Source organism: Drosophila mojavensis, unplaced genomic scaffold, assembly GCF_018153725.1.
Source record: "Drosophila mojavensis isolate 15081-1352.22 unplaced genomic scaffold, ASM1815372v1 contig_49, whole genome shotgun sequence".
NCBI classification, from domain to species: domain Eukaryota; kingdom Metazoa; phylum Arthropoda; class Insecta; order Diptera; family Drosophilidae; genus Drosophila; species Drosophila mojavensis.
In genome coordinates this window covers 4,238,023-4,253,590 of record NW_025318872.1, presented here as the reverse complement: position 1 = coordinate 4,253,590, position 15,568 = coordinate 4,238,023, and the positions used below count along the sequence as shown (strand labels likewise).

Below are 15,568 nucleotides of genomic sequence, written 5' to 3'. Positions count from 1 at the left end.
GGAATGAAAAGGTTACTCGATAACGATTCACATATTGCGCACGGATTTCTGTATGAAACAAATAAGATAATTGCTTAGCCTTACAAGATTAGGTAAATCAAACCTTGAATCGACCAATTATGTATTGAATAAAATAAAATATCATGACTGAAAATTTGATCATAAAATTATATGAATATATATAAAATATAAAATAAAGTCTGAAAGAAACGAATTTATAATTTCCTTTAATTTTATCTTTATTAATTATAATTATTAATTATTAATTATAATATTATATTATAAGTATAATTACTACAAAAGATGTTATGTACCTAAATCCGTTTGATACATTTCAGGATTTGATGGTTCCATTTATTATTGTATTGACAAATGAACTAGTTCCTGATTGATTCCGTTGAAGTCTATTAAGTCGAATGTCTATTCATTGTTTTTTATGGCAGCGTTTAAAGCGATGCATGCGCCGTATTCATGCAGAAATGAAAGGCAAATATAAAGAAATAAGTAAAGAAAACAAAAAGAAAAGTGTAATTTGACACTTCCTGCTCGACTGGCAGAGGCACAGCTATAGCCAGGGCCAATTGGATGAGCTAGTAGCCAAGTAAAAACCCAAATGAAATCTAAATAAAATGGACACAACATATGCTATATACATATACAAATGTACATATATGCATATATCTGTGCATGCGATAAATCAAATTCGACAAAATTTTTGCGCAACTTCGACGCGTCGACGAATCCGTCTCCATTACATAAAGACGAGCCGAAGATGTCCATGGAGCTTTTTTTGGGGTTCGCTAGAACACAGGAAACTCGCAAAACGTGGAGACATTATAATAGACACTGGGAACGACTATCAGATACTCTTTAAAGTACTTGCAGTTCAATAAGTAGAAGGCAAGGCGATTTAAGCAGAGGAAGTGAGCAACCAAATACTTGCCAATTATAGCACAGAGCGACAAATTTCTAGATGTTTATAGAGTACTCAATGCTGAAATAAACGAACAACTCGAGTCATGGGGGAGCTTCAACCAGTTGGTCAGCCGATATCAAAATAAACAATTGGAAAATTCGGCTTGGTGTATTCCAAAAACTTTTATTAATAAACGCGATCTACATCTTGTTGTCCACTTCACCGAATTACGCTGAGCCTTCGGCCCGCTTCTGGCCTGAATTGTTTATAAACAAACGAGGCTTATGCCTTCTGTTCTTTATCCATAGCTGAATGTTAATGATTGTAATCCAATCCGTCCATCGCCCGCTCATGAGCATCTGGTGTTGCACATTACGTAGTGCTCTTTCGTTAAGATATTCGATTTGTTTGTTGACACAGTTTTGGATCGACTCGGGCTCGGACTTGGCATCCGCTAAAGATGCTGAAGCTGGAGCTGAAGTTGGATCTGAAGCTGGAGCACAGGCTGTAGCTGTGGCTCCGTTTGTTTACTTTGAAGTATTGAGTTTTGCAACTGTTGCTGGTGGTCGTTCGCTTTATCAATTGCCGACAGACCACACAAAAACGTAGTTCCATGAAATCGGTCGATCATTGTCTCAAAGTCAAAGAACAACAATTCCTTATCGCCGGTTGGGGCCTGATGCATTTTATATTGAGTGCATCAAATGGCAGTGGTGTTTCCATTTGCCCCAAATAGGTTTTGGGATCTGGATTTATATCATTGAAAATCTAGGTGCTTCGCTAAAAAGTACAACCCCCTATTAAGAATCTAAGCTGAACCAATTGATAGAAATTCAATTAGAATTATCAAGAAAAATAAAGCTTCAAATTCATAACACAAACTCTTTTAAAATTCTTCTATATAATGAAAGTCCACTTTAGCTACCAACTGTAATACAAAAGTCGAAATGCTCAGCTTCGTATATATGCTTTACCTAATTCTTAAGTAATTCAATGCCGTTGATAGATCTTTTTTGCATATTAGATTATTTATACAATATTCTTCAAAAATTCAAACATTTCGAAAATATATATATATATAGCATTTACCCAAGATCGTTTTATATGTCAATAAGAAATACATATTAAAGATCAAAGAGCTCTGCTACGTAGCCAGATCGATACAATAGTCATTGATGACCCATATATTATTTCTGATATTCATAGACGTATGCTGTAAGAGACCAAATAGAAAACGCAAATTTTTAGAGTTTCAACTTGCCGTAGATTATTTATAAATACCTGAAAATAATATGCTTATCAAATCAAATAGATTTTTTGTTTTGTTTTGAGTTAAGAACACATTGATATGGTTTTATTTTTTGTAATTTTTTTTTATGTTTGCATTTATTACTAAGTTTTCATTATGCACACTTAAGAGCTATTCACAATTGTTGTCGTATTCAGTATCGTATTCTTCAACATGATTTTCTACTCAATTCGTTTTTGTTTAAGTTTTATTTTGCTTTAATTTGTATAGAGACATACATCGAATCGTTAAGCTTAGAATTTATACAATTTGCTTTGTATTTACATTTTGTTTTGTGTAGTGATAGATTTTCATTGAGTTAATTACATGTATTAGGACTTGGTTTAAGTTTAATCAGCTGCTTCAAGTGCTTGTGTTTAAAACATAATACAACCTTTAGTTTATAGTTTATGCTGCCTTCGTTTTATTGCGTTTGCAGGGTATTCAAAGAGCGGATGTGGGCGTGAATGTGAGTGTGGGTGGGGCTGTGGGTGTGCTATATGGAAACCAAATGAAAGCTTCTGCTATGAAACACGCTATACAGCTATTTAGTCTAACCCTATATATTTATAGGGTATACGATATTTGTTGTTGTTGTTGTTGTTGTTGTCATCGGTCATCTTAATGCTAGAAAAAACTAAAGCTAGAACTAATCAACAAATAAGCGTGTGTTACTAACTCGTAATTTGTAATACAATGTTGCGATCGATCGGTCGATCGAACGATCCGATTGATCATTAATCAGTAGCTGACAAAAATGTTTGTTTAATGTTTGAATTACTTTATTTATAATCAATAATTTGAACTACGTGTTCGGGATGTGCGATCTCCATTCTCGCTCTCTCTCTCTCTCTCTCGCTCTCTCTCTCTTTCTCTCTCTCTCTCTCTCACTATACGCTATAAATGATTATCAGCCAAAGGTTCGATTTAAATCGATTCGTGTCGCATCGATCGATAACTTAACAAGAACTTACAAAATTAGTTTGAAAATCTTTTATTGTCACAAATCGAAAGAGAAAATGTTTTTGTTTTTGTGTTATACTTAAAGGGAGGAGGATTTTAAATGTATGAAAATACCTTTTTTTGCAGTCGGTAATTGAATCGGAGGTACGCCTTCAAATAATCCACATGTGTGAAAGGAACCCCAATACTGTTATTTCGTATATGTGAACCATTTTCATTGAGTTTAATATTCCGAAACTCCGAATGTAATATTAAATATAAAATCAAATATGTATAAATATAATAATAAACTTCATCATATAGTCTGTGGCTGACTGATTTACAAATTTAATGATAATTAATTTGAAAAACCTATTCCTTAATCTGAAAATCTATTAGATTAGTAGAAGCTTAGTTCCCGTAAATGGTCTTATCATCTTTCATAATTCTTTAATTCTAATTATGTACTAAATTCCTATTCTATTTAGATTTTATAAAGTTTGAAAGAATAAAATTTAATTTTTACAGTTTTAGTAGTATTTTTTTTTTTAAATCATGAAAGATCAGATTATTTAAAAAAAGTTCTTTTTTAATATTCCGAAATAATGTTACTCAATATATATTTTTTAAAGCAATTTTTTTTTAGTGAAGGTTGATTCAAATAATATAAAAGCCAAGAAAAATATTTAAAATATCTATTATTGAGAAAATTTTGGATTAAGCTTTTGATTGAAACGCAGATATGTTTTAATTTGAAAGTTGAATAGGGCTTTTCATAAAATGTGTAAATACGATGCAAATCCCGCAAAGATGTAAATCTGTTTCAATTGAAGTTTAGCTGGGATTATATGCAAATCAAGGAAAAGGGGAATAGAAATGTTGTTGGGAAACCTTTTTCATCTGTGGACTATTTCAAGGCGTCATTTACCAGACTTAATTAGTTGACCACCTGCTGGGGCGGCCACTGCGGATTCGGATGCGGATGCGGATGCGAATGTGGATGCGGATGCGAATGCGGATGCGGATTAGAGTGCGAATGCGAATGCGAATGCGAATGCGAGGCACGATGTTGCTGCGACTGCTGCAACGGATGCGAGTTGTTTGAGGTGGAAGCTGATGAGGCCGCCGCCAGTTGGCGTCATAGATAAAACTCTGGGGAGCTCTGACTATCTGCGCCGGCGGCGGCGCCAGCGCTAGTTCTCTGCTGCTGGAGGCGCTGCATTAGGCTGTCGCGCTCCTGGCAGACGCGCGAATACTCCAGCTTCAGTCGATGCAGATCCTGGTTGAGCTGACGATTGGCCTTCTCCAGTTCGTGGCGCTGATGCAGGCGCTTGGAGCGACAGTTCTGGGCATAGCCACGATTCTTGAGCGTGCGGCGCTTCTGCTTCAGCCGGACCACCTCCTCGCGTGGACAGCCATGCAGTCGCTTGTTCAGCTCCCGCACCGTCAGAGTGGTCAGCATGTCGTCGTTGATGCAATCCTCCAGCGTGGCATTGCTGTAGGCGCCGGAACAGGTGTGAGGCGAGTTATTGGAGCTTCTCGTCGAGCTGGCCGAGAGTGGGCGATACGGCTGCAGGATCGATCGCACACAGCCCCGCGAGTTGGAGGCACTGCTGGCGCCGCTGCTGCTGCCCGCCGAGGGCACATGTGGTCCACAATTGGAGATCGTTGGATACAAGTTGCTGGGTGGAACACTGGCCGGGCCCGGGCTGCCCGCACACGAGTTGGCCGAATTCGAGTGCATATTGATGGGCAGAGCGTGCTCCAGACTGTGAAAGTGCGGATGTGTGGGGTGTTGTGCCTGCGCCATATGCCTGATGGCATGGTGATGATGGCTCTGCATCAGTGGATGTCCATGATGATGTGCAGCCGCTGCAGCGGCCTGCATGGCATATTCCCGCTGACGCTCCCACTCTTCGGCCTCCTCCTGAGAGCCCGGACAGGCAAGGGGGCGCAAGTCCAAGGGCTGTTGCTCGGCACGCATCGAGTTAGGTAGCCACATCATCTCCTGGCTTAGACCCACTGTGGCTACATTGGTGCCCGAGTTGCTGCTGCGTCCGGCATGATAATGATGGGCATATGCCTGGCTGGGGCAGCTGCTGCTGCCGTTTGGGGAGCCCACCACGGGCGGCGTCTCCGGTGGAGTGGAGGGCACGCCAACAGGTACCGTCGAGGCAGCCGCAGCGGCGGCAGCGGCAGCTGCAGCAGCTGCTGCGGTTGTTGTCGACCCGGAAGTTGTATTAACCAGTACCGCTTGCCCGCCCATCGGACCGCCTACATAGCCCTCGGGAGGCGGACTGAGTGGCTGCAACCGACGTTCGTCCATGTGCCACTGATGGTGGCCTGAAAAGGAGCGCAGCTTAATGTGCGATACAGATGCCAAGGGCTCAGCGCCCACTGCCGCATCCGGAACAGCGATAGGGAGCGGCAAGGGTAGTGGCAGTGGCAACGTATCCGTTTCATCATCTGCTGGCGGCTCATTTGTCCATTTTATCGGTTGAGGCGGACTATGATCCTCGCGCTTCACATGACCGATGGCGGCGGCGGCTGTCGAGGAGATAGTCACAGGTGTTAGGGTTGTCACGGTGCTATTTGTGGTATTGTTGACCCCCAAGTGATCCAAGTTAAACTCCTGCACGTATGTGTCGGCAATGGTGGGATCCTCCATTTTCATTGGATTGCCGGTTCACATGCAACTCGATTATGGGGTGGGATTGAATACGGGGTATATCAAGGGACACACTCACACACACTGGTCACACTTTTTATTGTAGGTCGCACTGCACTTGACTTGGCTTGGTCTAAGCTCGAGAAATAATTCAAATTTTTTTCAAAACTGTTGTCAATTTTTGAAAATTTGGCGCGCCCGCATTTAATTTTTGTTTTATATTTTCTTATATTCTGTTATTTTATTTGTTTTTATTTTTTGCCGCTCGCTGCGTCCAGTTTCAAAGAGTTAACGGTGGCGACTGAGTCTGAGTCTAGCCGCATGCTCGACTGCAGGGTGGCCCTGGCCGCGGAATGGCCGACGCGCGCATCGCTTCTAGAGTGTTCATATGTATAGACGCAAAAACTGTGAGTGTGTGTGTGTTTGTGTGCAAAAGAGCAACAGCAGTAGCTCCACACACTGTAAGCTTGCACGCCATTCGCTGTTGAGCTCCTGCTGGAATTGCAAAAGCTTGGCCATATCAACAACAACAAGCTTGCCAGTGAGAGAGAGCGAACATAGGTCACCCTTTAACCGTTAAAGTTATACGCGATTTGCCTGTGGCACTCTCTCGTGTGCATGTGAGAAAGCCTCTCATCCGATGCACAGTGTCACGCTAATTAATGAACATGAATGAAATATTTTGCATTAAAATGATAATGATTTATACTCTGTTTTGTAAATGTCTGCTTCGTGCAGTACTTATGCACTTGAAATATATATTTGACCTATCAGCATAAATAAAATAGTTTAACAGCATCAAATTAATAAGTAAAGTATTTTATACATAATTTTAGATGAACAAAACTTGCAGCTTACTCCGCTTCGAATACAATTGTATGTTATTATCTTTTCATATGTATTTAACTGGGTCAAAAGCAGCGAACACTTAGTCTGAATTGTGTGTAGTTATTCTGCTCTATTGCCTCACTGTAAAGGAATATACACGAGCATATGGAAAGCTGCGCTCTCCTCTTTCGTTCGCAGCTTCGGCACTGTTTGCTCGATTTTTGTTGACTTCGTCGCTTGTCGTCGCTTGTCGTCGTTTGCTTCGATTTTGGTGGTGGCTATTGTGGAGCTTGTTGTTGTTGGTTTTGTTCTTGAAGTAGGCGTTTTTGAATTGCCATGGAGCGCATAAAAAATGATACACACAGATGTACACTCAGTGAGCATATAGCGATTGAGCACTCATACAAACTCACCTTATGCTGCCACGGCTCCGCCCACTTGCTGCTGACCATGGCTTGTATGTGTTTGTATGTGTGAATGTTTGTGTGCGCGCATATTTATGAGAAACTACCACAGAAATTCCTACATAGCCGACTTTCCAGTTGGCTGGCAAACGTTTCGGTTGGCGCTTGCATTGGAAATGTAGCCATCCTGGGGGCCATCCACTGCTTGAGTTTTCCAGTGCATAAGTCAATGGGAGATATTTTAGTGTTGATAAGTCGCTCGATTTGTTTTGCTTGGAACTCTTTGCATATACATACATACACACATGTGTACACATATGTGTATATGCGTATGTATGTATCTATGTATATTGTAGCAGTATTTGTGTTTGCTTTGGCTTGGCTTCTGTAAAGGATTTTGGACTGAACTGCACAGGTGCATTCTGCTGACTCGGCAGCAAATTTGGTCGCTAGCTCAGAGTTGGCCCTATTCCTTTTGGACATGGGCGTTGAGTGTTTTTTCTTCCGCTTTTTATTTTTATTATTTTATAATTTTAATTTAATTCCTTTGCTGTGCAAATGTTTTGGCTACCAGAAACTAAACAGATTTTATGTTTCGCTTATGTAACATTATTGTGAGCTCTGGGCAGCTGTGAGCTCTGGGATACCGTGCCTTTTATGGTCAACGAACTTTCGTGCAACAAGTTTTTTTTATATAATGGGCGGAGCTTGTCACAGAGGGACTCTAAATTTGGGCTAACAATTGAATGATAAAAAGCTAAAGAAAGTTAAAGTCAGTTGGGATCGAGTTTAATTTGCTGCCGTGGCGTTTAGTGGAAAAAGAAGGAAATATTTTTGATTTGTGTCTAGAAAGTTGGTCAACTATGTTTCTAAAAGTCTTTGCTTTTTTTGAATCGTGATATCAAATTTAATATTGGTGAAATTAACAAATGTTTGCAAAAATTGATTTAAACTTAAACCATACGCATTTTTGTTTACTTTTCGTATTACAACTAAAAATCATTATAAAACAAAGTTTTCCAAAAAATGTATATAATAAAAAAAAAAAAACTATTAATAATCTATTATTAGATTGGGTGATATCAAAATTCATGTATGTCATGCTCATTCTAGATTTACAGTATTAATAATATTTTTAGCACGTGAAATTACACATATGTATATATGCATATATTTATGCATAAGCTGAAAACGACTTATATGCTTGTAGGTCTATGGCTACGATTTATATACCAATATCTACTATATACAAAAGGCAAAAATATATATATTTTATGGTAGGTCTACATGTTTGATAATTCTCGAAATCGACAAACAGTCAAAAAATGGATATACGGATGAGCTGTCAAACATAGTAAAAAAGAGCAGAGTAGTTGGAGTAGAATCCGCCTCTAAATTTCATATGAATGAATAATGGGAAATCAGGGTATAATGGTTTTGTTGAAATGTATGTAACAGGCAGAAGGAGGCGTGGCAGACCCCACAAAGTATATATATTCTTAATTAGGACGACGAGCTGAGTCGATTTAGCCCTGTCCTTCTGTCTCTCTGTCCGTCCGGCCGTCTGTCCGCATCGATCTCAGAAGTTGTAAGAGCTAGAGAAATGAAATTTTTTTAAATGTCCGCATATATGGCGCGGATGTGGAGCTTATGTCTAAAAATCGAAAGCTTATCTCATTAATTTTTTATCGATTAAAGACCTTATCGAATATAAGTTATTTAATTATGTCTCCTACACCTTTAGAGATAGTGTCTCTCAGTTTTATATGTAGACTCATATGTATTTTATAGAATCTCGATTTTTGTTATAATTGACCCCTCTGCCCAATATTCACGCTCTCACCCATATATTTGTAAGCGGCGTATTTCAAATACTCAAAGCTTGTGCTTTGGGAAATTCACGCATTTTAATAATACAATCACAATCGAAAAGTTTCGTGAAGAAAGTCCATCAACAAGAAAAATTATTAACAATTTAAGCTCACATAGTAAGCCCACACTGCATCCCATGCGTGCGTGCCTATGTGTGTTTGTGGGTGTGTGTGTTTCTTGTGTAAGCAGAAAGACGCGAAGAATAATTTAAATATCAGTTTCTCGAAGGGTTCAGGGGATCTCGTAGTCGAGCAGTCTCGACTAGAGCTTTCTTACTTGATTCCTTAGCTATCTATGATATCTACGTATCTGTGTTAATCATTTGTTTTAAGTATCAATTTTAATCTCTTTTTGTGGAAGTAAATACACAAGTGATTTTTTTCGAGCATTCCATAGCTTTTCCTTATTCTTAATTGACTTTCATGTGAGCCTTCCAAACTATCTTCCCAACTGCACACAAAAATCTGGTAAGCCGCAAAAAACTGACCACAAAATCTATGTATGCGGTTGTTTAAGACTGGAATCTTACCCTTAGACCAAAAAAATCACAGAACTCCCGTCTCTAGTAGAAGGGGCGGGAAGCAACTGTGCCTCGCCAGCAGGAAACATAAAACAAAATCAAATCAACTGCCGCCTCGCCCAGTTCATGCACCATATCACACACACAAATACACACAGACACGCACTGTCGAGAAGGGGCAGATCCTTTGGGCTTGGATTGCTGTGCCATTGGAGCTTGTCAAAATTAAATTGAACACAATCGAATTATACTCCTGAGCATGCTCCATTTGTCTTTTTTTCGTATACCCTGTAATGCTGTTGAGATATGTTAGATAAGTGCAAAGTGAATGCACATTCAAAAGAAAAAAAAATATCCTAATTGTAAATTATTACTAACTGGACTTAAATCAGAAGACAAAGAATTCTTAACAAGAAGAAATTACGGCGATATATATACCATTAAAAAGAAACTTACTGAAAACAAAATGTAACTCGTATTTACCAAAGTAGTCGATCAACGGAATATTCATTCATTTATAAAATAATATATTGTGTTAGATTTTTACCGATTTCATATATGATTGCAATTTGATCACTGAATTTAATTTTAAATGGGCTTATTACAAATTTGCATATAAGCGCTCTACAAATTATTACAGGGCATATAGCAGTCGACTCACACTTAACGTATTTTTGTTCTTTCCTCACTTGGCCCCATTTTACTCCGAGTGTTCCGCCTCTTTCGTCCGGGCTGCCGTGATTTAAGCATTGCGGTTAGCAATGTGAACGAGAGTCAACATTTATTTCGGTTTCGGATAGACAACAATAACTGCTGCACTTATCCATATTAAAAAGGGTTAAAGGTGTGCAAATATTTGCTGGCGGCCAATTAAAATATTTTAATAATCAGCGCAAGCCGAAGCGGCCGGAGTGCCAAACGGTATTTCGCAGGCTAACGAGGCCAAGCAGGTGGCGGGCAGCAGGCGGCAGGCAGCAGGCGGCAGGACACGTGTGTCCTTTTAAGGGAGAAGGGAAGTCAACTGGCAGAGATACGGCAATTGTTCTTTTATTTACTCTTTGCCCTCATGCCGAAAAGTATGCTGCGCTTTTTATTGAAGTTCATTCGCAACTAATTCGCGGCTCAAGTGCCGCGACTTTTGTCTGTTGACTAAGACCTGAAACTAGAGATGCGAGCGTGAGCCACTGCATGCACGAATGCAGAAAAAATGATTCCGTGAAATTAACAATCTGAGCATTTCCTACATCCACTATAAGAATACGATTTATTATTTGTGTACATGATGTATAATGTACGATATACTACAAAGGAATTAATTTGATTATAAACTATACAGATTCATATATTATATAGAGTTCTTAACTTTTGTTTGCATATCTTTTTCGAGTCACAATAAAGACAATACAATTTGATATACGATCGAGGAGTATGAATTCTAATAAATGAACTAAATGAACTCTTTAGGTTAATTCATGATGCGTGTCTCTTCGTGTCACGTCACAGACTCATCCCCTTCGTATGCCCCATTTGCAGATATGTCTGGTTGTGTGCTCGTATTTTATCCATTGTCATGAGCTATATCCAGTCAAATATTTGCATGACGAGTCCTTTTCAATTGCATTTCAATTGATTCCCGCATATTACGTGAAATGTTTATTACGCCGGATTAGGCAGCATTAAAAGCGCATAGTTGTCCTCCTCCCTTCTCTGGTTGGATCTTTACTCTGCCATATGATGTGATTGATTTTCAGCCAGTCAACCACACACACACGCGGAAACACACTCACACACAGATACTCTCGCTTCATCTCCTGGAGTGCAGTTTAAACATGACGAAACATCGTGTTTTATCACAAATGATTTCTGGTAAATCAACAGAAAATCGATTGACAGTGTTGACAGCAACTGAAGCAAAGTACAAAAAAAAAAAAAAAAAACAAACAAGAAAACATGTATAGCTTCCCCCTTCTGCTTGCCCGCCCTCCTGTCGTTCCTCTTCTTTCCACGTGAGCTGCAACCAGCGGGTTGACTCGTCGCGACGGGGCGGATTTAATGAGAAAGAATGTGGGGGATGCGCACGAATCGAGGGAATCGATATTGAATGAATTTATTTATCCAAATATACACGCTCTACACGGCCTAGCAGTTGTCTCGCCTGCTTAAGGACCTGATAACTGTTTTAACTACTATACACAACTAGGAAACCTAGTGTTACACATTCTTTCAGATGGCAGATAGATATGGATTCTGCGTAATTAGAAGTTGCAGAGTTATACGCCCATTATCTAGTTTCTAGCTCTCAGAAACTTTTTTATATTTCTGATAAGACTTTTACTTGATTATTTTTGGGTTCCATTTTAATATGAAACAAAACCTCTTTCAAATGTGTGCGAAGGATGATATACAAGATGAAAGAACGGATATAAAATCAGACTATGAAACGGAAGAATGCGGGCTAGCAGGTGCTCAAGATTCCTTTAAGTCCCTTTAAGCCTGCATATGTTTATGTTTTCGTCAATTTAATTTCAAGTCTAGAGTAATACTTAGATTGATTAATTAATAAACACGTTATGTTCAGCGAGCTGAGTCGATATAGCCTTGCATAACTGTAATAAGGCTGTAATTTTTCTGCAATAATTGACAGCCTTTTATATTCATAACTGTACTAAATGATTTTATTTTGTTGGCATTTGTTAACTCCATCGGTTTTTTTTTTTATAATCAAACTGATTTTTTGCTTGAAATGCGATTCGATCAACTTGTTAAGTAATATATCTTCTTCCTTTGCCATACGCAACAAGTTTTTATTTTCTTTCGATATTATAACAGACAATAATACTTTGCTTAGGACCTTAGCCCTAACCAGTTTTGCCACACTTCAAAAATTAACCATATTATCCAAGGGCCACATTTGTGGGCGTTACCCAGCTGTCAAGTTGTCAGTTGACTCTGACATTTGGACGTGGTGTACCTGACCTTTTCACACACACACGTACATGGAAAGAGAGAGAGAGAGAGAGAGAGAGAAAGAGAGGGAGGGAGCTGCGCTTAGAGGGTTGGCAACCCTAAACTGTGTGCGTGTGTGCCTTGCGCTTTTGTAATTGTTTCCTAATGAGCTCTATAACCACTCGTCAATCCGTCACCCCGTCACCCTATCAACCCGTCTCAACGCTCACCCCTCAAGCCCAGACCCTCTCCCCGACCGACCCATCCATCAAACAACGTCGTTGGCTATCATCGGGCGCCGTTTATCATTCACTCATTGGCACAGAATCCAACAAAGGACAATAAATTATGGCCAGCGATTTGTAAATAACACGAACTCAGACAAACTGACCTCGGCTCGGGGCATACTCGCTTGTAGACCCTGCACTGTCCCATAAATAAACTGCTGGCCAAATATAATTGAAATATTTGCTGTCAAAGTGTTGACTTCCGCTCCGGGCCCGGCTCCGGTTATGGCTGCGTCTACGGCCACGGTCTTACTCTCACCCGGAGCGAAGGTGTAAACTGTATGAATGGCGCCTCGTTATGACCCTGGTTAACACACACATACACACACAATCACACACAAATAGTCGACAACAGCATCCTCATCGATGCTTGATAAATGCTCGGAAAATATATTTCTTTACAGCTGCTCTACACTTTGGCTGGGGACAAGTCCTGTGCGTGCCGAAGTAATCATTATGGCTTAACTTGGAATTAAGTTATAAACGCTGTTGAGCAAAGAGTACTTCAATGAGGTTATTTTCATATGACACATGGGATTACATATAGGATTATAGTTTTACTCAAGAACATCACTTTCAAGTTGATCATAAATTAAATTAAATTAAATTGTCATATTTTTACTCAATCAATCATGGATGCTTAGCGATTAAAATATTAATTATGAACTCCAATTCTGATAATATTAAGTACAATATAAAATACAGTTAAGAATCCGATGATAGATAGATTGCGAACATAGATGACTTGCATATGCATGATGTGCAACAAATATAGTTTATTTTTATACCCTGAACCCATTGAAAATGGGAAATCAGGGTATAATGGTTTTGTGAAAAAGTATGTAACGGGCAGAAGGAGGCGTGGCAGACCCCACAAAGTATATATATTCTTGATCAGCGTGACGAGCTGAGTCGATATAGCCCTGTCCGTCTGTGCGTCCGTCCGTCCGTCCGTCCGTATGAGTGCGTCGATCTCAGAAGTTATAAGAGCTAGAGAGCTGAAATTTGGTATGCATACTCGTGTGTACCATACGCAGTACGAGTTTGCTTTATTTTTTGATAAATCATCCGATAACTTTTTTATCGAGAATAATCGAAAAAATGATTTTGTTTTTTTAGCCTAATTTGAACACTTTTAGACCTGGAGTCTTCAAATTTGCGTTGTATATAAAGTGAATGGATAAAAAGATTTTGTAATTTACAGATTTTGGATACCACGCCCCCTTCTCCCCCAATTTGTAAAAAACGCATTTCAAGTACTAGAGACTTGTGCTTTGGAATGTACATACATATTCACCATATAATTACGTTTTGAAAGTTTCATAAAGATCTTATGTCTACAAAAGAAATTATTCAACAAATAAATTCTCATAATATTGCCCACACTGCAGCGCAGCCCAAGCGCAGTCGCTGCTTACTGTGCAGTTAGCAGAGCGCAGGCTTATGCGTGCGTGTGGATGCAGGTGTATGTATGTGTGCATAAAAGAAGTGCAGAATGATTAGAATATTAGCTTAGAGGGTTCAGGGTATCTCCTAGTCGAGCAGTCTCGACTGGAGCCTTCTTACTTGATTAGTTTCGGATTGAATAGTCTGAAATGTTATTGCGAAATGAAAAAATATTTTTATCAATGTAGTTTTCTTTTCTATGTTTATAAGTAAAATTCTCTTTAGTCTTTATTATTCTATTGAATTTAAAGAATAGGGGAAATGGATGCCACATTAGTTGTTACTCTAACAATCAATTCAATGCAAATATTGAAAAGAATTTCCACCGTTTTGAACAGCTTTATCTATTAGCTGCATAATTAAAGCAAAGCTCGATTCACGATAATCAATCTTTTCTTTAAGAAACTTTCTTTTCGACTTTTGCATGTGACATATGTTGTTTGTAAGTGCACACGGTTTCCCCTGCTCCGAATACCCTTCCTGGAAAGCCCGCCCCAGCTATTGGCGATAAAATACAAATAAATTTTTGTGTTCGGCAGCCATAAATTATATTCAGTTCAGCCTGGCCACACGTGTTACACGGAGCTGAGCTAATAACGGGACACTGTCCGTCTATTTGCCCCACCCCCACCTACATCTGAATGTAGGCTATGTTTTCTATCTGTTCTTTATATATATTTCTTACTCTCTCTCCCTCTCTCTCTATCTATCTATCTCTCTCGCTCTGTTTTTCTTCATTCTGCATCTTTGTGTTTTTTGGGATGCTTCTCCCCTATAAATATTTGAGCAATAAATTTTTTAATCTTGTCGCTTTAATCGCCCAAATGGCGCACACATAGAGATTATGTCCGGGGCTCTAGTCCGGCGACCCCTTGGCACCAAAATCAATTTCACTATCGTTTGACCATTCGCTAGGGGTGGAGTCAAATTTTTTTACTAGACAGCTTCCGTTGCCCAACAAAAAATTCAATAAAAAAACGAGATATATACATATATATATATATATATATATATATATATATATATATATATGTGTGGATATGGATGTGTGTATGTATTAAGCATATTTGTGAGGCGCAAAAATATTTATGTGCTGTGCTGCATTTGATGCGTTGTCCAACACTCAATTACCATAACGGCAAATCACGGACAGTGTTGTCCATCTCGCTCTAACGCACTTTTGCATATAAAACACATAAAACGAACATGCCGTAGAGGATTTCTTGACCGGAACCAATTTTCAATATGGACCGGTTTCCTCATTTGATTTCCCCGATTCTTTGTTGTTGTTTTTATTTTTTTTCTGGTGGGCAAATGTGCGGCGCATTAAATTTTATAGCATATGCCAGACCTAACCTCAAAGTGTTTGGGCTGCCCTAACCTCATAATGGATATTTGTGCATTTTGATTAATATATGCCAAGCGTCGTAATGGCTCATAAGACAAATTGC

At 39.2% G+C, this 15,568-nt stretch overlaps 1 protein-coding gene across 1 annotated transcript; it reads right to left on the bottom strand.

Moving 5' to 3' along the window:
• Positions 1 to 3,776: 3,776 nt before the first annotated feature.
• Positions 3,777 to 6,008, bottom strand: LOC6578105 (transcription factor MafB). The gene has a single exon (XM_002003991.4). It carries the CDS (start codon positions 5,818 to 5,820, stop codon positions 4,285 to 4,287), a length of 1,536 nt encoding a protein of 511 aa, XP_002004027.3. The 5' UTR covers positions 5,821 to 6,008; the 3' UTR covers positions 3,777 to 4,284.
• Between the last annotated feature and the right edge of the window lie 9,560 nt (positions 6,009 to 15,568).

Bases quoted from the DNA above. Each gene is read 5' to 3' on its own strand.
- LOC6578105 (XM_002003991.4), bottom strand. From the start codon at position 5,820: ATGAAAATGGAGGATCCCACCATTGCCGACACATACGTGCAGGAGTTT.